Genomic DNA, 27,534 nt, shown 5'->3' with positions numbered 1-27,534 from the left:
CGGTGTCTCCTCCTTCTCCCCCTCTTCCTCCAGGCCCGCCGGGGAGCCGCGATGCCGTTCCCTAGCTCCGCCGCGGACGATGCTTTCGACTACCTGTTCAAAATCATCCTGATCGGGGACTCTAACGTGGGCAAGACGTGCGTGGTGCACCGCTTCAAGACGGGGCAGTTCAACGAGAAGCAGCAGAACACCATCGGCGTCGACTTCACCGTGCGCTCCATGGACATCGACGGCAAGAAAGTGAAGGTGGGCTGGCAGCTCCTGCCGCCGGGGCTCTTCCCGCAGGAGGGTGCCCTGGGGGAGGCTCTCACCCTAACGCCGGGACCCCTCGCTCTGGGGGTTTCTCCGGGTCTGGCCGTTGAGAGGGCTTGTGCTTTGCCCGCAGCGAGTTCTGTGAAAGCTGGCTCTCTTTTGGAAAAGGGGAGTCTTTTTCTCCCCTTCGGGATGTGGAGGTTTGAGCAGGGGCTCTGAGGAAGGAGAACTCTGTAGTTTGCAAAGGCTCTGCGCTTTGATGTGTGCTTGATGCCAGGGAAGATGAAGACACGTGAGACAGACACCAGCAGCTGTTAGCTGGAACTCACCCCTGGGCGCAGATGAAAGTTCAGATGCCTGCCCTGCATAGAGCTTCACTCTGCCCAGCCCTGCATCACGGCTTCTTAGCTCTTCTTGCTTTCCTGTTAAAAGGCTGTAACATTCTGTATCTTTTTAGTACAGTTATTGAAACCGTGTTTCCTGGCCTCTTTGCAAAACCAAGTTTACCCTTAGAGCTTTCTCTTTGGTCTGCATAGATTGTCTTTAGAGGCACGTAAATGTCTCTTCAGATCCAGAGAGGGCAAAGCTACACCATGGGGTAGCAGAGTGAGCTGGGACAGGTCTAGCTGCCTTCTAGACAAGGGTTTTCAAAAGTGTAGATGCTGATGGCAAAATCTAGGAAGCAGCACTCGCTGGCCTTTACAACTTCTATCATTTCTCTTACAGATCCAAGTGTGGGACACAGCCGGTCAAGAACGCTTCCGGACAATAACCCAGTCTTATTACAGGAGTGCCCATGGGGCCATCCTTGCCTATGACCTTACTAGGAGGTCCACGTTTGAATCCATTCCTCACTGGATTCATGAAATTGAAAAGTATGGTGCTGCAAACTTGGTCATGATGTTAATTGGTAGGAAGCTAATTTTTAATATTAAGTAGCTATTTAAATACATCTGTATAAAATCCACCTCACTTTCCCCTTACTACCTAAAACACTGATAAACTATGCATTAAATATGAATACAGTTTTAATTAAAAGAGATTAGAAAGCATACTAATTTGGCCTCAGTTTAAGAAATGAGGAAAGCCACAACCTGGTCCTGACAGGTCCAAGCCCACTGCAGGCTTACCTTCTTACTTGTTCCTTTCCAGCTGGAATAATGCAACAAGCTGGCTGCTAGGCTAGAAAGTAGGGATGACCTTACTGCAGTTAGAATTGCAGCAAGTCCAGCCCTGTACTCCTGATGTGCAGGAATTTAGCAGCTCAATAATTCAAGACCAAGGGGAACAGATAGAGCAACACAACTCCTCGTTCTCATCTTTCCTCTCTGTTTTTCGATATGCATGCTCATTGCTCTGTAATGGGACTCCGATCAGGTAAGACAGTACATGGGGACAGGGCATGAAGGTATGCACTTGCATTCCTCCTCCTCGTTTAATTCCACTAGTGTCTAGGAAACTTTGCCTCTTGAGGAAAGGAATGGGTAGAGATCACCAAGAATGGAGCTGGCAGGAAGCAGCGCAGCTCTTCCCCTTTGCATTTCAGGTTATTGTTGCCCTTCTCTGCCCCAAGGAAGAAGCTGTGGGCGAGAGAACTGGTGTAGTGAAGCGACAGAGCCTTTATTTACCTTGCGCTGTGGCACTGCGCCCAGAGCGCTGCGTGCAGCCACAGCAGCCCAGGCTGGCTCTTGAGGACGGGCAGCGTGGAGCCCCGCAGCGCAGCAGGCATGGGACCGACGCTGCTGCTTGTGCTCCCAGCTAATTCTGCTGCGGTGGTTCTTCCTGTTCTTCCTCTGAAGAAACAAACAATAAATTCTGACCTGCGTGTAACTGCAGTGCTTGGAATGAGTAAGGAGGAGGGAGGGGAAAAAAAATAAAGCGCTGAACTTTGGTAGGGTTTTTCTAACTTTTCTTGTGAATCTAAAGAACGAGACCTATCTGTATGTGTGATGGGGGCTGCTGGTGGTCATCGTTGGGTTTTTTAAGAAAGAAGTTCTGAGACTGGTAGAAATAAAAGCTTTTTGTCACAGATCCAGCTTGGTGCTTTCTTCCAAAGCTGGTGCTGTTTGCTGTACTTTGGCAGGAAGTCTTCGTACATTCAATTACACATAGTCATGTTATACACCTTGCTAGCGTGAGGTTAAGAAGTGTAGCTTTACCATCTGGAACTGAATGATGAAAGATGAGGGGCTCTTAAGAAGGCAAATAACCCTCAAACAAGGTGGGTTCTTTGGGGTTGGGTTCATAGCTCTTTTTTTCCTCCTTTTAAAGAGCTGAAAAGGTCTTAGTGAGAGGGGAGTTGGTTTATGCTTCAAATTCAAGATGTGATTTTGATGAAGGGTTATCTTGAAACTATGAATGTAGACTTCAGCCAAGTACTGCATGTACCAGAACAGATGATAATTCCACACGTACTGCAACTACTTAAATATACAAAGGTATTTTATCTGGGGTGTTTCATAGCTTCTGACGGATTTTGACTAAACTGCTTCGAGTAAAAGTTTAACCTATACACGCAGAAGCTTCTTAAATATATGGTTAAAGCATTAAGGTAGGTGGTGTGAATTCTTGTCTTTTTTGACATCACCTCAAAATTACTGACTTGTATAAATAGATCACGTTAAAATCTGATTAAAAGTTCAGTGAGATGGGTTTGGGTTTTTTGGAGATCTGCTTTAGACTAACATTCCAGATCTTCAGAGCTGAGCATCCACTTTGAGGTGTGTCACGGTAGCTTGAAAACAACACGTGTGGCTTCCACTGAAGTAATTAGATGAATGCAGTTTTAAAAATTTTGTTTGGATTTTAACTCATTTGATATCATCATATGATTAGCTGCAGCTTTGGTCCACATCCTATGTTTCTGGCTCTTACACACTCGCATCTTTTTCTCCAGTAACTCTTATCCCTAACATTAATGTGTTGCATTTAAATATGAATTTCTGAGAGACTGAATTATTGAATTATCTATTTGCCTTCTTCTAAGGGAACAAATCAGACTCACTGGATAAGCGCCAAGTCCTATTTGAAGATGCCTGCACCCTGGCAGAGAAGCACGGGCTCTTAGCTGTACTGGAGACATCAGCAAAAGAAGCTCAAAACATCGAAGAGGTGTTCACATTAATGGCTAAGGAGCTCATAGCCCGCAATACCTTACAGCTTCACGGAGAGAACCTTCCAGGCAGCATCTATCTCGATTCCAGGCCAGTAATTGCCAGTCCAAGTGTGGAGAAGACCCAGTGCCTCTGCTGAAGAGAGACTTCAGAAAGAACTTAGAAGTTGTCACTCTTCTGAGGCTGTTTGTCACTTTATTCAATTGATGCAAGTGTGCTATGTGGCTTGAGGCCACCTCTCTCTTGATCTCTCTACCTTGCAGTTCACCTTGTAAGTACCCTCAGACATGGTTGCTGCTGTCAGTAGCACAGGTTGCTTTGAATATGGCAGCCCTTAATTTAAGAAAAACTTCTGAGCGGACTCAGGAAGTTGCCAGGCCTTGCCTTAACCAAAGAGAACTGTAAGAGTTATTGCCTTTAATTATATCCTTAAATGATTTTCTGGTTGTGTTTGAAGATAAATTTGCACCCGAGCTCTGCATTGGTTTGACCCTTCCAAGCTACATTGTTTGTTCTAGCGCGAGCACTTTACTCTTACCTAGTAGCTATAAAAAGCCTGGCACACATTTGGGCAGCACAAACCCAGTGCTGCTTAAACTTTCAGTCAGGGGCAGTCCTGATGTTGGACACGGAGCCACCCATCCCAAGGAGCTTAACAGTGGTGAAACAGTACATGATTTCACATCTGTACTGCCTCGCCAGGCAAACCTGGAGGCATCCCTGAGGTGTCACAGGAGGAGGAATGATGATACCCTGGACTCCCAGCCTTCTTTCTGGGGTGGGAAAAGTTGTTGTTCACTTTGGTCTCTAACAGTTGTTTCTAGCAGTGATCTCTGTCTTGCTACATCGACTTCTTAGGAGTAGTGAAGCTTCCAAGGCACCAGCAATGACCTAAATCAATGCCAGGGTGAAATGATTTTTTTTTTTTTTTTTTTTAAAATTCCTCCCCCATTTTGCTTTTGATGTCCTGTAGTTTGTGTGATGGGCCAACGGCAACGGCAGCTTGAGAGTATGCCTGTAGATTTTCAAAGCATGAAGAAGGGATTCGAGCTCCTGTAAAACCTGGCAAGGGGCAAGATGGGTTTAGTTACGTAACTGTGCCTTAAGCAGCAAGGAACCCCAGGCAAGTACATATGCTACTGCTATGGAGACTGAAGAGCGCCGTAGGTTTTGTGTTGCCGCTCCCAAATGCAAGCTCTGCTGTTGGGGGCTTACTTTGGAATGAAGGGTTTGGGGGGTTGTGTTTTGTTATTGGTTGGTTTGCTTATTTTCCCCAGTAGGCAGAAACAGGGAAGGAGAGGGAGAAAAACAAAAAAAGCTATACAGAGGAAGTTTTCTGACTGTGGTCTGAATGTAAAAAGAAAAAGTGCATTACTTATTTGCTGTTAAGCTATGAACTGGAACTCAAACTCTGTAATGATAAAGTAGTCTTGAGTTACATGCAAAAAAGCCCTAGGAAGGCTGGAATGCTCCAAGCTTACCAGAGGGCTTACTCCTGTTTCATAAGTTCTTGAAAAATAGGGATAAATGTGTAGCAAGTATTTCTGGAAAATCTGAGAAGCAAAAAATAAAGGAGAATGAGTCACTGATTTATAGTCTTGCAAATATTTCTAACACTATTAATGCTTTCTCTGGCCAGGTTCTTTGCTATCCCATGCAGAAGGCAGGAGTTAATTCAGCCATGTGTAACCTGTGGGAGAAATCTTCAGTGTTCGCCACTAAGCCTTTTGCTATAGCCTGCTGGGAAGAAAGTTTCATCTTCAGGCATTTGCTTATCTGAGGTTTAGTTTTTAAATCTTAATTTCATCTTGATTGGTACTGGCCTAGTTGTTGCATTTCAGTTTGCATATTTAAGCAACAGTAAATACAATAACCTTTCAAAATATCTGTACAAGTAGCAACCCAGCTTACAAACAACTCATTTCTACACCTCATCATTAGGAAGACAGTAAAATATAAGTTTAATATTCTTGTGTTTAAAATCCAGGCTACTACTGGTAGTAGTTTGTAATGTAGCAGTTTTTACTTTCTTTTTTAGTATCCACATACTGCTAGCAAACTTTGTTCTATTTCAGATATACCAGATATTATGTGTGGCAAATATCAATCTTCCAGGAGACCTTAACAGAAAACTATTGTGTTCATCTCCAGTTACGCTCTTTCATTAGCTAAGAATTAGAGGAAGGATCTTGCTGTTAGAGTATTAACCTTCATACAGTTCAGAGTTTATTGCCTTAATTAGAGATTACTGCATCAATTTATTTTGCTTACCCTCAGAACAGAGACTTCTGCAGGCTGATGCCCTCTTAACTGCCCAGCGCTGCCAGGTTACAGGGCCCTTGCCATTCTCCTCCCACACACGTGGAGCTACTTGCGAAGTAAGTCCTTCTTTGGCAGAAAGCTGCACAACACGGGATCAGGGAGAACAGGCTTGGGATTGTGCTCCGAGCTACTGCACTTTAACAGGTGTAACAGGCCCCTTGCTACTCTTTCAGGAAACCAGTCTTAAATACCTACTTGTAGTGCCACTAAAACAGGGGTGTGACCTCTTTGGGTTGGCTCTGCTCAGCATTTTCAGCTTAAGTGCTTTGGGAGGTGATAGGGAATGGTTCCCATAAGGTCATTTTTTAAGCTGTCCTCACATGAATAAGGAGTTAAGAGTGTACAGCAGTAGACAGTATTATTCATGAGGTACTACATAAAACAAACTATAAACTTAAAAATCACTCTGCTACAGCATGTTATTCTAGGGTGCAAGATGCAACCACTAGGTTGAAAAACAAGCATGGCAGAACTTCTGCAGTTGCTCCTTTCCATCAGAGCAGATGGAAGCACGTGGTTATGACAACGCAAGCAGTGTTAATTGCTATGGAACCTTTTAATAACATTTTTGTTCCCCCAGCGTAATATGCAAATTCTAATGTGCTTCTTGACAGCATCATTAATGCACTTGTAGGAAGTGTAGCTTATTGTAATGTTTACAATGCTACTCTATAAACTACTGCTGTCCCATGGTTTTAAGGGCTGCACATCCAGTCTGAAGAGTTTTGTCAATTTTTTATCTACATGGAAGAAGTATTTGAATCTTAGCTGTAGCACTTTACTTGCATTGATATCACCGCCGTGCCCAGCGAGACTGAAGCAGCACTCACCTGCATAACAGGGTACCAAAAAGACAAGGAATACTTTAAAATTGAGAGAACTCCGACACCTCCCAGTAACTAACTGCCTTAAAAATCAAACGTAATTTCAACCCAGTGATGTGGAAGGCACATGGTGTTGCCTATGTGGTGAAGCTTTTTCATACAGAGGGGACAGGCTCTTAATAAGAAGGCTGAGGTTCTGATCTAATCATTCCGGTTAATGTTTAAATATAGTTGGAATGAGAAAGCAGTTTTCAGGCCCTGAGCAGAGAATGAGGGCTCTATCCTGGAGCCTTCTTTCAGTAAGGAGATGCATGCCTGTGCTTTTGGACAGGGAAGTGAAACTGAAGCTTCCCCCAACGAGGGGAGTACTGTAACCACACAGCACTGTTTCGAGGTGCCTCTTCCCTTCCTGGCTGTGGGCTGCAGATTTTTTATGTATCTCATTACACTTATTGCTCAGTGTACTGATGCCTGAAACGATTTCCAATAACCTCTCAAGCAGATGCATTGAGGACTGGAACTACACCAGGCAGTGGTGGGATACCAGGGTCCTTTGAGAGTAGTTTTAGACAGGCCAAGAGCCCCTTTTACCAGCAACAGCAGCAAGCAGGGGTAGAAGTTTAGTACATTTGCAATCCCACTTATCCTTGCTACAGCTGTGTCCATGGACATCACTACTTATTGCAGTTTTCACTGCCACGTCTGTCTAGTTTTGCCTGCCTGAAGAGCCGCTCACCACTAGTTTAATAATGCCTCTCTGATGCTAGCAGCTTGATGCCTCCAGCAGAGTCCTGTGTTGTATCTCAGTCCTAAGGGACTACACGTGGATTCCCTTAAGCTGCTGCAGCATTAGTAGTTCCATCTGTACAATTTTAGCACCAAAGGTGAGACGCCCTACACCTCACCCTATCTTGCAAATGGAGATCTCTTTTGTGCTTGCTGTAGCAGGAAACAGTTTGTATTTCATAAAATGAACTGGGCAACCCCTCGCAAAGACTACAATCCACCGTGAAGGAAAATTGGGAAAGAGCTGTGCTGCCGAGATTTGAACTGAAGCACTAGAGGTGGCAAGATGCTTGTTTGATCACATTCAGAGCGTTTAGAATGGGCAACAGGCACTTTACCAGGAGATGTAGAAGTTCATTTTGAGCCATACGCACATATTCTTGCATAGGGAGTAAAGTCAAGGCACCGCAAGTCAGAGCATGCATCTTATTCTAAAGATTTTTGGTTTGAAATCAAGACTTTGCTGGTGGAAGTTTATGGAGTCTTTATATCCTTCTCCTCTTGATACTGCTCTCATTGGCCTCTTCAGTTTCTGTACCTTAGGTATTTGCTTAAAGAAAATGTAGCACAGCCTAAGTGGTCGCCCTCTGTATTTTTACTATTAAATGTTTGCCTTATTTCTACTGAATTTACTCCTGTCCTTACCGAGGAAAACCACAGCAACCTACTTTACTCATTTCAGAAGCCCTACTCTTTTCAGTCATTCCAGTTTGGGGGTGGAAATCATAGTGGAACAGCAAGCTTAGAAACAGGCCTGCCACCAGGAAGATTCCACCTGGCAGTGACACGCAGCAGTACTGCTTGGTGACAAACACACACAGTTCTTTAACTTCCAGGACAAGAACTACAGCACGCTTCAAAGCAAGAGCTCAACAAGAGCTACTTGTCACACCACACCTCACTACCTCAGTCACCCTGCAGCCACACAGAACAGTCTCCACCAGAGAACATCGCTCCCTCTGGAACCCCAACTTCCCCTCTTAATGCACGTAGAAGGTTCAGAAGCAGCAGCAGCCACCACTGTGCCACACGTACACCCACACAAGCAGCAGAATATGCCATTTGGGACCCTTTATGAAAGAAAGCTGATCAATGTACTCTGGCTAGTAAGTTTATTACCTTTTTCCATCTTACTAGAACACATCTTTGTTAAATCTTAAACGCAGCTTTCCAATAGAATGTAAAAACCCTTAGGTTTACTATGCAAGGGAAGAAAGGGAAAGGCTAGTTCTAGGTCAAAGCCTTTAATATTTTTTGTTTCTCCCTGCATCAGTTGTGCAAATTACACTCAAATCCTTTTCTCCCTCTGCTTCTTGCCTCTGGAAAACAAACAAACACACATAAGATGGTTTTAGACTGTTCAGTAAGAACTTAGCCATACCCCTCAACATCTGAACATCTCTCTAGTAGCTTACTTGCACCTTCAGAAAGAAGCATTCTTCTGCAGAAATACATGAACACTGAGGCTTAAAAAAGCATGTGGTTCTCAGGAAATGGCTTGTAGCAATGCTTGGACTTGCTGTCCAAACAGCATTACAACAGGAATTTATCAACAGAATCTGTGCTGCAATTGACTTTGCTCAAAATTAAAATTAATACCATAGTGGAGAACTTAGTTCTGAGAAAGCAGCCACTAAGAGCCCCAGACATTCCTTTACCAGTTCAATTGTCTCAGCTGTCTCTTCAAAATGTGTTCCTTACGTTACAGATTCTCTGCTGGAAAGGTTGTAACCAAGTTAAAAGTCAATATTAGGATGACGTGATTCTGCTAGTGTTAAGAATAAGTGACATTAATACCTTTATATTTACAGGAACACACACATACACAGATGAAACACAGAAGCATCAAACTTAAAAGAACAGACAAGACTTCTGTTTCCTTTTTTCAATTTTTTTTTTATTTGGGAAAAGTGCTTCTTACAAAAGGCAGCTGCAAAACAATACGTTATAGACCTCAGAACAATTTCTCATTCCATTTAAAAGTGAAAGGAGAGGCAGTCTAGGGGACAAGAGCAGCAGGAGAACAGATCACGGGGCATCCACAAGTCAATAAAAAACAGCAATAACATAACGCAAGGTTAAAATTCCTGTGCTGGGGCTTTGGTGGCAAAGTAATTTCTCAATGCAAATTACAGCCAGAAACTGCATGACTGCCTTTGTAAGCAGTAACTCACATAAAACTGAACAGCTTTACCAGGCAATCTGCCCAACTCAGCTGCAGAGAGGCACATGTACCTCAAAACCAGCTGAGAGGCACAGCAATTTCCTAGCAAAGCTCACGGCTTAAGTGGTTACACCGAGTTCTAAAACTTACAGAGCAATAAAGCTAAAGGGGCCTCTCTGGTGTTCCTCTGACTCCGCCTTGGCTAACCGGATTCCTGCTCCTGGACAACCCTAATCATACACATGAAAGAGAGCTGGTGTACTAGGGAGTGCCATCTATTAAGGTAAGCGATAGTTAAGATCACTGCCACAGACTGGGCTGAGACCACTTAAACCAGTTTCATGTCCAATTGGAGGCTAGATTTCATGCACCAAGAGGGGATGAAAGATGATTTTGTTATTTTTAACTTACACAGAGTCTTCCCATCCTCGAGGTCCAACTCTACATTTACCTGTATATACACATAGAGAGTTCTCCTTTCACAAAGACGTTTTCCTTTCATGCTAAACACAGTAAAAACCCAGAACGTTCACACCTGGTTCTGGTTACACAGTAGTTATAGTAATGTGCAAGTAAACAAGAGACCAAAATCACAAATGAAGACGTGTACATGAGGGGGCTGGAACAGCGCTGATGCCAGAAAGAGAATATTTGTATCCGGCCAGAAGACAGAAATATTGGTACAAAGACAAATGGGGGGGGAAGAAAGAAAAAAAAAAAAAGAAAAAAAAAAAAGGCCATCAGCCAATTTACATCCCCACTGCATGGCCACTGCTCATTTTTGTATCTGGGCTCTTCAAAATGAGTGTGGAAGTCCTGTAAACACTTTAACCCTGGAACTGGGTGAACTCTGCTGGGTACACAGATGAAGCAACGAATCTAAGCTAACTGTTTGACAGTTAAATTCATTTTTACAAAAACTAACATTTTAAAGATTTATTTCTTGTTATTTGTTTAAACAGAGGAAAAACAACACTCCTGGGGTGGGAGGGGATGGGAAGAGACAGACCCTGGGTAAAAGTTATTACAACAGCACCTGGAATTGATTGGCCTGCCTAGGAGAAACACAGGCACTGCCACAACACCACAGGTAATAGCTACTGCCTGAAGCCAAGACGACAGTCCACACGCCACTGACAGGTGCTATAGATCCAAATCATAATAATCTTCCAGCTCATCATGAAACAAGTCCCACTCATCTTCGGAATCTGTTAACTCATCATCACCTCCTGCTGCTAACAGCATAAGCAACATCTCACCAAGCTCAAAGGTCACCACCTCATCCTCATCGGTCTCAAACGGATCACCGTTCTCTCGCTCCTCGATGAATTCCCAGAACCGATTCCTCCGCTGGGCCTGCAAGTGGAACACAAGTATTTCCCCAGATGACAAGGCAGTACAAGGCAGGAGCCCTCTCAGAGGCTGACCAGGTTTGGCCCCCAGCATATTTCCCGACTCGCAAGAAACCACGGTTCTCTTTCGGGGAGATAGTGACCTCCAGGCTCTTACACGCCCTTACTAATGTCACCCAACATTTCTACTTCAGTATGTTTGCGTACTGGGAAACAAAATTATCCCTTCATCTTGGCCTCCAGCATTTACAAACTTGAGACCACCGCCTCCCTCAAATTCACCATTACAGAGGTCTATCAGATATAAACACGTCAACATTTCCCTGTCCTCAAGGCAGGTGATTCAATGCACACCCCTCTTGTGCTCTCTCTGTATAGAAAGGACAAAAAACCAGCAGCACTGACCCGGTATCTACTCGATGTTCCCACTTTGGATCTCTGTGGCTCCTCTCGACGGCCATCAGGATAAGCATGTTTGTAAAAACAGTTTCCTCCAAATGGACAGCTCCCACGGCCTTCGTCAAAATACCTGCATGGCTTGTTGCTGGAAAGGAAAATATCGCAACCCTTACTCATGGCAGACCCCAACCAGGCTTCAGAACTGCATCTACCTGTAGTCCAAAGGGGTTCTCAAGTACCATGTGGAGCTGAAGGTATTTGGTCAGTGTAACAGCTATGCACAGAAATTACGTATTACACAATGTGTGTGGGTAGATGCATGCACAGGGACACCAACGGCTCGCAGCGCACAAGCTCATACCGCCTTACAGCTACACCACCAGAGTTTCGCATAGAGAAGGGACAGACTGAGGTCAAAGAACACAGGACTAGTTTCCCGACTACGTGGCTGCATGCATCTGTGGGCAGGTAGGCAAGGACACACTTCACACGTGGTGGTGGAAAGGGGGAGTGCGAGGGCTTTATGTCAACACCCTTCTTCCCCAGGTGTGCCTTTATCTCTGCAGTCTCAACTTGACCAAAGGCTGCAGTGCTCATACCTCATTGCCTCCTTGTATTTCTGAATGAGTTTCTGCTTCTCTTCCTTCTCCTCCACCCAGTACTCACTTGGAATGACAAAGTTAGATGTGATCCGACATTCTGGGCAGGACCTGGGGAATGAACAGACTGTGCTGCAAAACTCCACATCACAGGGCGCTCTCTCTCCTACATAACAAGTCATGACACAGATCCTTCTTTAAAGATGTATTGTGCCCATACACTTGCTGTATGAGCTTTTCAAACTAGATTCTCTCTTATGCGGGAAAATAACCTAAACTCTTAAACTCTCTTCTTCAAGACCTCAATGGCAGCTGGTCAGCTTATATTAGAAAAGCTTGAAAAAACACTTCACACAGACTCTTTTTTTCTTTAGAATTAAATAAATTTATTTTGGTTTGATTTCTGTGTTTATTTGATGGGAACTTTGTTTTTTTAGAACAGTCTTTAAATGGAGAAACGCTCTATCAACTGATCAAGGAACTATGGCAGTACTGAATAAAGAAGTGTGTATTCCGAACTGATTAGTCTGTTTTCACATTATTGCCTGGGTGTCCAAGACACAAGCAGTAACCACTGGACAACATGCCACTAAATAAAAATTATTTTCTACCCTTGCCTGAGCTCTGTAAATTTTATCTGTATTAACCAAGTCAGAGTGTAAATGTTATCCCTAACAATTACTTAACTTCCACACTAAAGTTAGTATGCATTTAATGCAGTGTCTGCAGTCTGCATCTGGAAGTCTGTTGCGAGCTGTCACAAGTGACTAAGTTCTTCCATAGTAACAAAGCGTAATCAAAACGGGAAAGTGCCTCACTTTATAATCTTGCTCTCAAATTGTTTAGCACTCCTCCACTTGCGGATGCACTTGAGACAGTAAGTGTGGTTGCAGTTGGAGAGGATCCCAAAGCGGCGCTCACTAGGATTAGCTTTCTCATACACCACCTCCATGCATATCCCGCACACCATGTCTTTACTACGCTGGACGGCAAAGGAAAGCTCCATGTCCTTCTCGTGAGCTTCAATGCAAGACTGAAAAGGAGAGACAAAGAAAACGACTACAGAGACAACTGGTCACCTGGTGAACTCTAAGTTGGTTTTTAAGCTCAGTTTTACCCTGCTGTTCTGCACAACTAAACCAAGTATGATTAAGCTGAAAAATCTTTATCCTCAAAAAAAATTTTGCTCAGATAGTGGGGAATAATCAGTTCGGAGTTCAAATTCCTTTCTTCAGAATTGCTTTCAAACATGAAAAAGGCAATCTGAAAGACCATCCAGTTTTACTACGCAAAGAACAAAGCTTTAGTATCTTTAAGCAGACTGCCCTCCCAGCATAGATAAGGAAACCCAGCTTTTGAGTATGGCCCTGACAGGAAACAGTCCAGTTTACAACAGGAATTTCATTCACTGCCTGACCTGCATGCTCCTTCAACTGAAAGGGAATTAGTGACAAGTGATTGTGGGGAGCTAGGAAGCAATAACTGAAAGCTGTTGTACACCAAACAGTTGTTTGCTTACCTTTATGTGCTGGGACCTCTGCGCAGCATCGATTGGATGCAAGACCTGCAGTCCGCACATATCACACACATCCCCATGGATATACACGCAGTTTTCTCCGTAACGACACTCTCCTACTGCAGCATAGGGGCACAGCTCCTTCTTCATCTCCACATCTACTTGCTGCTTTTCATATTCTTCCTCAATCACCATTTCCTGCAATTCCTGCAAGGGTGCTTCAATGCAGGAAGGAGCAGCTGGCACAAAATTAAAGACAGTAAAAAAATACATTTAGATTTAGAGCACTGGAAGTTAGAATACATTGGTTTAATGCAAAGTTATCTTTGTATAACCCTGCTCAAGTTGTCCAAAGCAAATAATAAAAGCAACCAAGGTTCCTTTCAGTCTAACTTTCACACACTCTGAACTGTTATTTTCCCACCCAAGAAAGCACAACAAATTTCTTCATCCTTCAACCCAGCCGCCAAGACTAAAGCCATCAAGGTTTCAGTGCTCACACTCAAATCCATTTACAGGCTAGAGCCTGCACTAGAAAAATCTCTCCAGTCCTCAGCAACTGAAGTACATTTTTATATAAATTCTGGTTCAGAAACAATTAAATAAGCTTACAGATGTCTCACAGCTTTGAGAATAAATTTCACACATCATCTACAGTTAAACAGGCTTTTTTCCCCCGAGATTACACAGCTGAAGCAAGAAAGGTATATCCAGTGTAATAGACTACTAGTATGGAAATACCACACCAGCAGATCCTGATGTGCAGGTTTATTAGGATGTTGTTTTCAGCCTGAACAACAAGAGTTTCACTTCTAGACTCAGACTGACTCAATTCTAAGTATTTGCCAAAAATCCAACCCTAAACACACATCCAAGTCTATCAGTCAAACATGTAAACGTAGCTTTAAGAAACTCAGATATTTTCACTGCGCTCTAAGCTAGCCATCAGTTCCGCAAAATCCTAATTCCCTTACCTGATGCTCAACTGAACTGAAACGTGTAACACTTCCCCATTTAGACAGCTGCTGCTTAACACTTCTCCCTGTATCCCTTCAACATAGGCTTGTCTGTGTCACCACATGCCACACAGCTTTTTGAGATCATTACATAAGTAGAATGATAAACTAAGTTAGAAGACAAAAGCAGGCAGTTTGAAATTGGAACTAAAATAACCACGGGGGACAACAAAGCATTACTATATTCAGAATAGGCACCAGGGAGAACAGCAACTGGACTTCACTTATATAACCAGTAGCTGTTACAAGTCATATACACTATAAGGAAGCATAATTTCCATAATCCATTCAAACACTAGATTTGCAAAGTAGGCAAAAATCATCAAAGGCATACTTGGATCAATGAAAGTAAAGGACAGACAACTCCTCAAAAAGAATCAGAGCCCCTCACACCCATAGTTTTCCTCCCCATGGAGAAAAGAGATGCAATAAACACATATCAGCTTGTTAGCTTTCGGACGTATAAAAAAAGAAAGAAAAAGGTCCCCGAGAGTTCAGTTTTGGAGGAAATGTAAATATTGAATATTTAGTATAGGAAAATATTAGCTCTCAAAATACGTTCAAATCTGCTTTTTGAACGACCTCTGACTTTAGAGGTCACTCACACTAACCTTGGATCAGTCTGTTTACTAGAAATACACTTTTTAAAAGGGAGCAACAGAGCAGTAAGTCAACATAATATAAAAATTTGTAGCTATTAATCGAAATGCCTGCCTTCCACCCCAGTTCAAAATCCATGCTCTCCACTTGGAAAACCAAATAAAAATAATAAAAAAATAAAAACCCCTCTCAACTACCAGATAGTTTCTATTCCCTCAACTGTCACCTTTGCCAATGTTTTTTTCTAGTTAATGCTGTTACAGATATCTTTTTTACTTAATTGATTCATATGACTTCTGACATCTTGTCTGACCCTTACTGAGGAAGGAAAGTTTGGTAAATCATAGTATGGATGGGCAGAAGCCTACTAGACAGACAAATACAGCCCAGTTTCAAAGGAATCAAGTGATATAGTACTTCTTTCAATGAGACTCCAAAGATTATCTTTGCTTAAGGCAAGACAATGTTCCTGGAAAATGCATACTTTGAAACAAAAGGCACATTTGAAGCTTCTGTTAAAAGAAAAATTTTCCTGAGTAAAAGAAACCCCCACCAAACCACTTATTACTTGAAGTTCTTTGAGAATAAAGACTTTGAAACCTTACCCCTTCACACACTTAGAAACCCATTTATTTACTATGCTGCTGCATGAAAGGAGAGAGCAGGGCTTCATATCTTGGCACACAAGAAGTGCAAAGTGGTTACTTAAAACAAACTATCCAACAACAACAGCTACCTAAGTCAACACGCAAAGTACACAGTACAGCTACCAAATTCCAGCCCAGTCCACAACACCATCATTGCACAAAAAAGTACAACCAGTTCTTAGTGACTAAACGTCTAGGCAAGATATAGATCTATGAATGTCAGTCTTTAATAACAGCTCTGGGTACCCTCTTTACAGTATGAGAGGGTGGGAGAGGGAAAAATAAGTCAAAAGGGACATCAGTTTTCCAGTCTTGGTCTTCAGCACTGTCCCAGCACTTCCCCTCAGTGACAGTTGTATTTCTCTGAAATAAAAATTAAATTTCTACTTCTGAGTGTCTTCCATAACCTAAAGCACTGCATGCATGCCTCCATGTCTGCTACCATTTTGCTTCCTCTTTGAAAGCAAAATTAGAGGAACTCACAAGATTCCATTGCCTCAGGAATTCTGAAGGAGCATCCCTCATAGAGTAACACTTTCTGTTGCGATTCTGCCTGCTGTTTTCAAAACCACTAGTCTCCAGTAGGTGGACTCAACCCCTATCTTCTCACTGCCCATTTCACAGTCAACTAGGTTAAACTCATACTCGTTGAAGAACTAGTCCAGCACCTTCAATTCACACACCACCTGCTTTCACTCTAGGACACACTTTGTAGCATCAGATACATTCATCTTGTAGCAGCAGGAAACAGCCACCTAATTCAGAGCAGTTCTTTTATTTCTGTCTTTCTAGTCTCCCTCGATTATTCCAGAACATCTCGCAGCAGCAGCAGAACAAATACAGAAATGTGGTGCATCTCTACAGCAAACAAGTGAATATCTGAAGATTCATCATCATCACCATGTTCTTTGCTAGGCCCTGAGGTCACCTTCAAGATATCGGGTTTAGTCCCAAATCAGACAATGGAATGTCTCGTCTCATAGCAAAAGACGAGCATTACAGCCCAAGCTATGCACGGTGAAAATGCCAACCCTGAATCTTCAGCATTTGACAAGCAGGCTTCTGCTAGCTAATCTTGAGCAATAGGTTCCATTTTCAAGTTTCCGAGTACCTGCACGTTTCTGCGGATATTTGACAAGAATAATCTGTAAGGCTTTAAAGTATAATGTGGAACGTACTGCACACATCCTCCTGATCACAGCAAGGTTCTTCATTTTTACAGCTCAAAAAAGACAGCAGCTTCAGAAAAGTAGTTTTTAAAACACATGTTTTAAGAATTCACCATAAGAATTAGCAATATGTAGCACCGTTCAAAACAGAAACAGCTGAGTACGTTAAAACATTAAAATACATCAAATTCCAAAGGATACAAAACAGATACTTTGAAGTAAGATTCAGAGAAGAAAATTTTATTTAACTTAATCTGTGAGAGACACAAGTTTCCATGGAAAATAAGCCTGACTCCCTAGAAAAAGAAACTGCTTCAACAAACCCGAGTCAAAGGTGTAATAAAATGCTCTTACACTTCAGGAATTTAGGAAAAAGCACTAGCTCCACTATAAGCAATACGGCTGTTTAAAAGGTCTCCAGCTGCTCCAACTAGCAATGAATTGATTCCGTTGTGGGGTCACTCAGCCATTAAGGGGGCTGAAGCCCATGAAGAGAGCCTGAAGAAGCTGGACTTGTTCAACTTAAGGAGCAATCTTATTGTTATCTTCAGCTATCTAATGGAAAGGTATAGAAATAGAATAAAACAGCTCGACTCTTCTCAGATGTGCATAGGACAAGAGACAGAAGGCAATCCAGGGCAGGGAAAAATCCAATTACATACTAGGAAAGAATTCTTCCTTGTGAAAGAAATCAGATACTGCAGAATTGCCCAGAGGTTACGATGTTCTGAACATCACCAAGGACAGAGATTCAACTAAACGAAGCCCCTGGCAACCTGACATAGCTGCTTTGAGCAGGAAATGAACTAGATGAAAGCCAGAGGTCCCTTCCAATCTAAATGATTCTATTTTGATTGAAAGATTAAAGATATCCTTTGTCTCGATGAAGACAGAAGTCATATCTTTTATGACAGTGAGGTGACATATTAACAGGTAGAAAACAAGTTTTCATTCCTTTGGACTATATCCAAGTCACAGATACACTAAGCAATTCCATAATCAAACTTTCAAAACCAGCAAAATGTGAATGTTGCTCAACGATTCCCTTCCTCAAATCAGATCAGACTCCAGCAGCACCCTGTACCATTGAGAAGGTAATTCCTCTTTTCAGATCTGAGAATCTGAGTAGTGCTGTGGAGACAAAGAAGAGTAATCCAAGCACTCTGACACAACTTCAAACTCTTCTGGACACAAAGTGCAAATTCTGGATTCAAACAATTATTTGAGCATTCATGATCATAAGCCTTTAGCTTCAGAGAGCTAAATATTAGAAATTATGTTAAACACATTTGGCCTACTATTAAGTCTTTGTGCTATCTTTCTACAGGGAAAGCAGGTGAGAATTATACTACTAAAAACAGTCTAATTCCATATGATGAGCTTCTTTGAGATGAGCTGTCACAGTAATAGAAAGTCAAGTCTCAGGAAGGTAACTAGAACAAATTCTTTTCAGCCTCTGGCCCAAATTGCCCTGTAAATCATGAAAACAAGCATTAGACTTCAATTCATTCTACCAGAACCTGTACCTCAACTAGAAAAACCTTTAAAAAAATTCTTAAGGAAAAAAAAACACCCACAAAAAAAGTCAACAAACAAAATCCCAAACAAACAAACAAACCAAGGCCCAAAGGGCAGCAGATTTTCTTTCCGGAGTGGTGATATTGTGTCACCAGTATTTTTTTTCCTCCCATCACATACAAAAAACTAAACTTGAAAGGAGATTCACTGAGTCGTCCAGAGCCATAAACGAGGATGTATCAGTTGTACAGAGGCTGTCTTTTAGTATACCTGGTCTCAGAACAGCAGCAGTAACTGAGGTGGAATAGTTCAACTATTCACATCAGAAAATTCAAACATAATTTAAGCATAGATCACTTGAAGCGATTATAAAATATAAGCAGCTGTACCCAACAAAAGTATTAAAATAAATGCACTACATGTAAATTGTTGATCCATGCCAGAAATATACTGTTATCCCATGAGCAGCTTACCACGTCCACAGTATGGCTGCCCAGGGACAAACTCTACAGCATTCACCCAGTCTTCAGCTCCTATTCCTGCAGCTGCCAGATCAATATTTTCATCTTCTATTTCATCAATAATTTCTTCAACTGTTTCAGGGAGCAATGCGTAGTCTGAGGATACTGAGGGATAAATTGTTTCATCCAGGTTCACATCAGTTTCTTCTTCTTCTTCTTCTTCTTTCAGTGGCTTGGTATGTTCATATCTAAAAAGTTGAGACACATATGTCAACTCTTAAAAAAACCACCAAACCACAGAATAAACAATCAAAACCTCCATAAAGCAGCTCAAGGGATTGAAAATAAACTCAATGAGATGCAAACACGCTATTCTGAAGAAGAACCTAGAAATGGCTTGAAGAGAAAGTCACTGATGACCCGTTATAGAGATGTGAACCCACATGTGTCACCTGTCAGCACGGCTTAAAGAAACAGAAGGTACTCCAAGATTATGAAGCAGCATGCACAATTCTTAAATTACATAGAATACACTCCAATTATGTCCTAAATTGGTCACGTACCTATTATACGTGTGCAATATTACCGAATGAGACAAATAGTTCATTCAGTTTTTAAAAAAAATACTAATGGCAGATACTGCCTCATGGGAGCCCACAGGAAAGATGCAGCCAGTCTTCTCAGAGGTGCAGCCATCAGATGGCAGCCAGGAGACACAAGTCCAAAATGGGAAGTTACAATTAGATACCAGTGGAAAATAAAAATCACTGTGAGAGTAGGCCAACACTGGAACGGGTGCCCAGAGAGGCTGCACAATCCTCATCCTTGCACACAATCAAAATTGACTGGGAACATGACGTAAGTTGTCTCTGCCTTCGGCCTGGCTCCAGAGACACCTACCAACGCATGTGATTTTTTTCCTGTATCTGAGCAGGTTTTACACTGAATTTTCATAGTTATTTCTAATGCCTCTTTCCACCTACTGTGGGAAACAATACTTACAACACTTTGATCCATACCACTCACAAATAACAGGAAAGCATCATTTCCTATATTCCAGCAATTAGTAGACTACATGGGAAAATAAATTCCAGGTGTACCTTTGAAGTGTTAGATATTTGCTGACTACTTTCAAGGACAAAGTGAACGAATTTTCAGAGATCATACAAGACTTTTAAACAACTGTGATTCATTTACCTCGTGTCAGAATGAAAACAAAGTGTCACAGTTTTTGCATAATAAAGAGATCCTCCCAAATAACTGTCAGCTCCCAAATCCTAAGGAAGCTATAAGGCATAAATTTAAAGGTCAAGCCTCTAAGGCTTCTACACCCATGGTCCCCCAAATTGGTACGCATGCACCCTAGGGAGTACGCAAGACAATCCACTGGGGTGCAGGGAGAAAATGCTGAGTTCTTGGGGTTTTGTTGTGTTTTGGTAGTTTTTTTTAAAAAAAAGGTGAAAAGTTTTACTAATATTCAATATACAGTGGTGTCCTCACTTGGTCCATATGTCAGAGGCTCCTAGTTATGGTATGCACAAGGTGTCCTGAAGGAGGAGCGGGTGTTCCACCACACAGCAGGGTCAACAGTGGCACTCTCACTTGTTCATTCACTTTCATCATATTTCAACACACCAGCTACTTTGTGTCCAATTAAATAGATTGACATATTATCTTTTTTTTTTTACCTAAATGAACTCTGACAAAATGAACAAGTGGCTTAAAAAGATTCCTGCAAATAAACTGTAGACTGAGGACAATACTGACAATGTCAGAACTAACACTTCTACTATGTATGACCTCTTCATTACAAGGCAAAGACAATTTCAGTTTCATCAGATCTGACAAGAACTTGGGGGAGGAGGGAATAAATAAATCAAGATTACCAAGACTATTCAAAATACATATTTACATCCACTCTTACTAACGATGAACCTCATCCTCAGTGTATTCTGTTTGCCTTGAGATACTAGGCTAATGGAACATGCATCCATCACAATTAGCAAGATGTTTAAAATCTGAATACTCAGAACATGAAGACAAACGTCTTCGATTTTTTTCAGAGATCTTTCACGTAATACAATAATCTAATCCAATACTTTTCAAAACTTTACAATAAATATTCAAAAGCCTTTTTTGAAGCTTCTTACAAAACAGTGAAAGACAAAGTCATGTACCACTGGACCACTTGTTCTCCTTACTAAAAATGACAAATAACACATGGAAAACAATACGGTGATGAAGCAAAACACGTTGTCAGCAAATACTGCTGGGCAACGCCTAGAAAGCACTGATGAAGATTTGAAGAAACAGGTATCAGAACAAATTTCAGTGTGGGAAGTTTGCTGTACAGCTGGATGAAAGTACAGATGTTTCTAACATATCTCAGCTTATGATACTCACTAGATCTGTTTCAATAACGAAATACCTCAAGAACTACTTTTTGTGAGCCACTACCGGAAGAAATATTCTCAAGAAATGACTTCTTTAACAGAGACAAAAAGAAGTATTGGAGGAGATGTATTCTCTACAGCAAATTACCTCTTTAATAAAAACTAGGTTTCACAGAAAAACTGTGCAAGTGTAATCACTGATGGAATTGTTACCTTGACTAGAATTAAAAAAAATTTTAAAAAAATTATTCCAGAGTAAGGTCACAGAGATAGCATCATATGAAAAATCACTCACTGCATCATTCATAGACAAAGTATGTAGCACAAACGGAACCAGAATCACACAAAGCACTACAGAGAACCATGAATATAGTTAATTTTATAAAAACAAGACCTTTAAATAGTCAAATCTTTACAATACTTTGTTACCACATGGAGACCCAACTTGAAAATCCTCTGCACCACACAGAGGTTTCCTGGTTAGCTGTAGTAAATCCCTTTAAAGTTGCCAAAGATGAGTTACAGTTATCTTTCACAAAGAGTCAAGTGTTCCAAATTTGCTGACCTTTTCCCTGATGATAGTATTTTAAGAACAAGTAACTGCTTTTTGAAAGAAAGCTGCAGCACAGAGGCATCATTTTGAAAATGCTGGTCCCAAAAAATTTCCACCAGTATAGAACTTCGTTACAAAGAAAAAAAAAAAAACGCAAGTGTGTCAGCTATAAAAGAAACTCTCATGTCTCATACACATAAGAAAACTTGAAAACAGAATTCTCTTAACGTATTTAATACTTCCAAACAAGAGTTTCAGGGGGGTTTAGACTCATTTGTTAAAAATATAAATGTGCAAAACCTTCTAATTAGTCTGCAAGAACACCTGATTGACATCAGGGAAGATAGAAATATACCAGCCAAATTTTAACCAAAAATCTCTGCATAATTGGCGGATGGGATTGAAAAATAAGTATCACACATCAGTAAATACGGCCAACAATACACTTCTTCCTTTTGGATCTACATATCTTTGTGAAAGATCTTTTTCAGTAATGACAGCCGCTAAGTGCTTAAATAAACCAAACTTGGAACAAGACCTTCAAATCGTTGTATGAAAATATGTTAAACTAAGACTTTAAAAAATAATGACACATATTCAATCAACATTTCTGTCAGTAAAACACATTAGTAATAATAGTGCTTTTAGTCAGAGTAAAAACACTTTTTGGACTTGTAATAAAATATTTATAAAATACTGTTTACTTAATCTTTATTACATCCTTTTTAAAATTCTGATTTTTGTCTTTGTTTTATAATGTACATTATGTATCTATTACTGTGCTAATACATTATCTATAAATACATATATTGGGGGTGGTCAAAAAATTGTCACTGATGGGGTGCACGATCAAAAGTTTGGAGACCACCGAGCTACATGATCAAGAAAGGTGACAGGTAGGAGGCTACACAGAGGCTTATTTTTGTTATCTTTCTTATACATGGTAACCATAGACTAAATATGAAAATAAATCTAACTATGAACTACCATATGAAGTCACCATGCAAATATTTAATCACATATTATAGCTGTATGTTAAAAATCCCGATAAATTTTAATGAAGTGAACTTACCATGCAAGCATGCGTAAGCCTTTGTAAAGCTTTGCTACACTAGGAAAGCATACATTTTCTTTCCTCACACCTTTTTAATAATTTCAGGGGTATAGGCTTAGTCATACAATGTTTTCATAACACAGGGCCATTTTATACAGACAGTATTTCAGAACCTACATGACTACACTCCAGTTACTTTTCCAAAATGGCACTTCAAGTGTCAAAGTAGCAATTCCTAAAGAGACACATGCAATCGGAAGGAAAAAAAAGAAAAAATAAAAACAACAAAACACCTCACACTTACCTGTTCAGGCTTTTACAATCACTTGCCAAATGTAACTCGGTTCCATCAGATCAGCTAGTTTGAATGTAGCTGCAGATCTCAACTAATTCATGTGCTCATAAACAAACTAAAAACCCCACACCCTGACAACTAGTACTTTTACAAAATCCAGTTCTCACCTTGGCTCTGCGATTTATTTATATGGTAAAGCAAACACCACAGTACTTAGAACGAGAAGGCAGTTTGTGAAAAGAAGCTATATGCATAAGTTTCAGAGGTTGCAATGGGAGAGGAAAACACTTGTAAGATTTATTGCCTTTCTGCGAGCTCTCTACTCAGGGACTCGGAGGGAAATTGGGCCCCCACGAGATTGTCAAGGACTTTTCTTTACCTGCAATGATCTCCATAAGCACAGCATCCTCGCTGGTAATACCTGCACACCATGGCAGTCTGACCAGTGGAGAGGTCATGGGAGTAGCGACAGTTGTCTCCTTCCTTGCAAACTCCATGCATGAAATATCTGAAAGACAGAAGAATACTGTGGATTAAGGACAAGCACCAAAGCTGTGAACAAAGTATTTGGATGATACGTTATTTTATAAATTAAGCTATGGTGAATTAAGACCACCACTAACAACTCATGGGTTCACATCCCAGTACAAACATCAAATGAGAACATCTGAGAAAACATGAAGCCTTAGATCTTCCAATGAACTACAATGCACATGTTTACAAATGCTTATGCTCACAAATGACTGAAAAAAGCACAAGGCAAAGCAAACCTTATCCTGGGCTATGACACAGAGAGTAAAGACTCTCGGGCAAAGTAGAATGGGATGAAGTTTTAGCCATAGCTCCTGCATGCCAATAAAATCTTAGAGAACATCAAAAACCTTTGAGAAGCTCACAATCAAACCCAAAAATCATAATCAGGCACACCCTAAACAAGTTTCCCAAGGGCTTAAATATATTTTGAATTTGTAAATAATTCAATCAGAAGTAATTTTCTCTCCAAGAATGCAAAACATGTTTATGGAGGATAATGACATCTGACAAAACATGCACATTAGTTTTTACCATGGGAGCCAAATAATCAGTAGAAGCACCCTGTGCTGTCTGTCTTTTAAGAACCGAGTAGTCTCAAAGCTTTCAGGGTAGTTTACTAAATTTTAGCATATCAAATAAGACAAGTTTAAACAGCTGAATTCAATGTTGGTCAATTAAAGAAACCTGAACAGTAATTTTTCATTTAGTTTAAATTTTAACCTAGAAGACACAAGCTTCCTTAAATTTAAAGCACTAAAACTATTCAGACTCAACACACTCGCATCAGAACCATAACTGAAAAATATAAATTTAAGCACATCTTTCCTAGCCAAGGAAAAAACAACAACAACAACAACAACAACAACAAAAAAACACAAAAAAACCCAACGATGCAAGAACAGAATCCATCAACACATTTACTAAAACTTAGGTTTAGAAAAAGAAGCATTGGCCACAGATACCAAGTTGCAAACTCTGAACTCATTAGAAATATCATGACCTGGCAAGCAAGAAAATTTGTTAAGAGTTTAGGTCTCACAGAAATACTTCACTTGCCCTATAGAACACCACTTGAGGGAAGATTGAGAAGCACATTATACCCTTCTAAACCTATCTTGTTGCTGAAAGGGGCAGTCCAGCCCTCCTCCTGTTACACGCTTTCATCTTTGCCTCAGTGCTAGCACACCTACACAGCCAGAAGAACTAGGTCCTTCAAGCAGCTGACTGTGCAGCCACACAGCCAGCCAGCCAGCACAAAAGACAGAAGGATCATCTTTCAGCAGCCCAAACTAAGATTAGGATAGCACTTCACAGAACAGCACATTCACATCTACATTCCTCAACTTAAAAGGCGTCCACTTGTTGAATTGCATGAACTTCTGCATAGGTAACTCCTCTGATATGTTTTTAAGAAGTCAAAGTCAAGAATTCAACCAAATGACTTAAGTAGATATACATTTGTAATCAAGTACTAGGTATATATTAAAATTAGAGGAGAGTCTTCAGAGGGCTGATAACCCTCCACATACAAAATCAGTGCATTCAAGGTACTAAGAAAAAAAAAATCTGACTGGCTGACACTTGCCATCAGGCTGTAACTCACACTCAAAATAATCACACTGTAGCCACATAGTAACCAGGTAAAAAACGTGGTCCTACATAAAAATACAAGGTATTAGACCAAGATGAAGCTCTGCAGGATATTCTCCCCAGAAAGTACCCTAGTTAGGTTTGCCAGGTGGCTGCAAAAACAACTATGCCTGCACACACCAGGAACAGGGTGTTGCAAAAAACAACAAAAAAACCCCCATGCTTCATACACAGCACTCTCCACTGTGGACAACAACAACAAAAAAATCCCACGAGAAACCCCACCACCCACACACCACCACAACCCATCCACAAAACAACTCACCCTTAAAGGCCAAAAACCCAACAACCCACAAACCTGTGAAACCAGAACATAACTGGAATTTCTGGCCTGCTTTTAAGAAATGGGAGTCACACCAACACAGTAAAAAAATATGTCATGTTGTTAAACCTTTGTTCCTGTTAACGACTGTTATCTCCACCCTCTGCTCATTTCCACACAGCATTGCTTCCCCCATGTGTTGGGGCCTGCAATTTCATAGCCACTTGCTGACTCGGATCAGGAAATGGCTTCAGAAGTAACCTCACATTTCTTTTGCTGCCCCCATGGTTATTTTTAATCTAGATCAGATCCCTGTTCAACCCCACTGCACAGCCACACTGCTGCTTAAGCCAGCAAAGTGTTCGAACAGCACTACAGAAATAAGTAACTAAAAGAAAGGCATCAGCCTGAAGGGAGGACGTCTGCTGGAAAGTACCTGGTCAACGTAACTTATCCTAAATACGTAAGCCTCAAAATCAGGCTGTCCCACTGCTTGTTAGGCAGAAGAAACAGAGCTCCAAGTCCCGTCCCTTCCCTTCCTTCCCACCTTATGTTAGAAAGTCCTCTACAAATATAGATTCTGTATAATTATCAAAGTGTCACAATTCATTACATCTAAATGGTAGGCTATAAAGGGAAAGAAAGCCAAACTTGATACACTCACAAGCTCAATTTAATTCACACACCACTTTTAAAGGCCTGCAATCCTACGCAGTGAACTCAGTATAATCTGAACAAGAAGTCTGGGGTGGGAGGAGAGAAAAATTGTATTTCTCCAAGGATTACGCCTACTTCCCCCATCCACCCCCAGCAAGAGGTAATTTTTTTTTTTTACTTTAAGGTCACAAAGAATTTAACATTCTACATATGAAATTGCTGTTTGACTAAAACATGCTTTAGTAATGTTGTAAAATAAACAGTGCATGATTTTTGGTGAAAAGTAACAAAGTTTGATGGATAGAATGTTTACACACACAGAGAGCGCTTAATTTAACTGTAACTTAACAGCAATGCTAGCCTCTCTTTCTGGTTACAGGAAAAAATACTCCTCAAAAGTGAGAAACATATGTTATCTGCCTCACTCACTAACATGTGGAAGGATATATGAAATTTGCATTCTATCAAGTATCCAGAGAATACATACAATTTCATCTGAAAAAGTAAAACTGGATCAAGACAAGTATGTAACTGGATTTTCTGTAAGTGTCTACCATGCTGTCATCCAAAAAGCACTTATTCTGGCAGCAATCCTCTCTTTCTTCTGTATTGGAATATACTAGCAAAATCTGGTGAGGCTGCATGGGGAACCATATCGCAGAACTAACAGGGGTCCAAACCCGGATGATCTCTCCTGCATGACTATACAAAACCACAAGCAATAACCAACACAGGAAACAACCACACAGAAATAGTAATTGTCTGCACTGGCATTTTATCACTGAAACACATTTCAACTCTCGTCTAGTTACAGATATCTTGATCAAAATAGCATGTCCTAATTTTCAGGAGGTAATGGTCATAGAAATCAGGTCCTCCACATGCAAAAGTCTCAAGCTGTAGACAAAATCTGGTGGGCATTTTTTTGAATCATATAGAGAAGACACTTGCCCAAGGCCATAAAACTAGTAAGGTCTCCAGCTCCCTGGAACTCCAACCACTGGAGAGAGGTCAGATATTACAAGTAAGTGCTACAACTAATTTACCGCAGTAATGGAATTTTCAAGTTTATCCAGGTTTCAACAACCTTGATTTCCATGGTTCTTTAAAGTATAATAATCTACCAAAGATTATTTTTACTGCTGGAATCTAGAGGAAAAGAATCTGCAATGCCTTTATCAAAACACACTGCAGTGTTAAACACATGTAGCTGCAGCCTAAAATCCTGAACATATACCAGCTTTCAGATGCTTCCTTCTATCTATTTTCTTCACATCTGTAATCCTGTTAGTGAAATCACTACACAGTTCTTCTCACTGTAGCTTCTGAAGCTTGCAATGGTTTGCTTATTCAGGTGTGGCTTGCTCTTTACTACAGGTCCACCTAATCCTGCTTTCA

The 27,534-nt window shown here is 41.0% G+C and overlaps 2 protein-coding genes across 2 annotated transcripts; one reads left to right on the top strand and one right to left on the bottom strand.

Annotated features, from left to right (window-relative positions):
- Positions 1 to 37: 37 nt before the first annotated feature.
- RAB19 (RAB19, member RAS oncogene family) lies at positions 38 to 3,579 on the top strand. The gene is made up of 3 exons (XM_009873683.1): positions 38 to 246; positions 979 to 1,162; positions 3,239 to 3,579. Exons 1-3 carry the CDS (start codon positions 52 to 54, stop codon positions 3,502 to 3,504), a joined length of 645 nt encoding a protein of 214 aa, XP_009871985.1. The 5' UTR covers positions 38 to 51; the 3' UTR covers positions 3,505 to 3,579.
- A 6,604-nt stretch (positions 3,580 to 10,183) lies between these two features.
- Positions 10,184 to 23,546, bottom strand: MKRN1 (makorin ring finger protein 1). The gene is made up of 7 exons (XM_009873681.1): positions 23,413 to 23,546; positions 18,751 to 18,986; positions 13,331 to 13,566; positions 12,630 to 12,844; positions 11,812 to 11,922; positions 11,219 to 11,357; positions 10,184 to 10,817 (listed from the first exon to the last, which is right to left on the bottom strand). The coding sequence occupies exons 1-7, from the start codon at positions 23,532 to 23,534 to the stop codon at positions 10,605 to 10,607; spliced, it is 1,272 nt and encodes a 423-aa protein (XP_009871983.1). The 5' UTR covers positions 23,535 to 23,546; the 3' UTR covers positions 10,184 to 10,604.
- Between the last annotated feature and the right edge of the window lie 3,988 nt (positions 23,547 to 27,534).

Source organism: Apaloderma vittatum, unplaced genomic scaffold (genome assembly GCF_000703405.1).
Source record: "Apaloderma vittatum isolate BGI_N311 unplaced genomic scaffold, ASM70340v1 scaffold42397, whole genome shotgun sequence".
In the NCBI taxonomy this organism is placed as follows: domain Eukaryota; kingdom Metazoa; phylum Chordata; class Aves; order Trogoniformes; family Trogonidae; genus Apaloderma; species Apaloderma vittatum.
The sequence above is the reverse complement of the archived record's forward strand: the minus strand, read 5'-3'. Positions and strand labels throughout refer to the sequence as shown.

Excerpts from the sequence above, each read along its gene's own strand:
- RAB19 (XM_009873683.1), top strand. The coding sequence starts at position 52 with ATGCCGTTCCCTAGCTCCGCCGCGGACGATGCTTTCGACTACCTGTTC. Across the intron at positions 247-978 it reads TCGACGGCAAGAAAGTGAAG|ATCCAAGTGTGGGACACAGC; the intron begins GTGGGCTGGCAG and ends TTTCTCTTACAG. Across the intron at positions 1,163-3,238 it reads CTTGGTCATGATGTTAATTG|GGAACAAATCAGACTCACTG; the intron begins GTAGGAAGCTAA and ends CCTTCTTCTAAG.
- MKRN1 (XM_009873681.1), bottom strand. The coding sequence starts at position 23,534 with ATGCATGGAGTTTGCAAGGAAGGAGACAACTGTCGCTACTCCCATGAC. Across the intron at positions 18,987-23,412 it reads GCTTATGGAGATCATTGCAG|ATATGAACATACCAAGCCAC; the intron begins GTAAAGAAAAGT and ends TCAACTTTTTAG. Across the intron at positions 11,923-12,629 it reads TTTGAGAGCAAGATTATAAA|GTCCTGCCCAGAATGTCGGA; the intron begins GTGAGGCACTTT and ends TTCATTCCCCAG.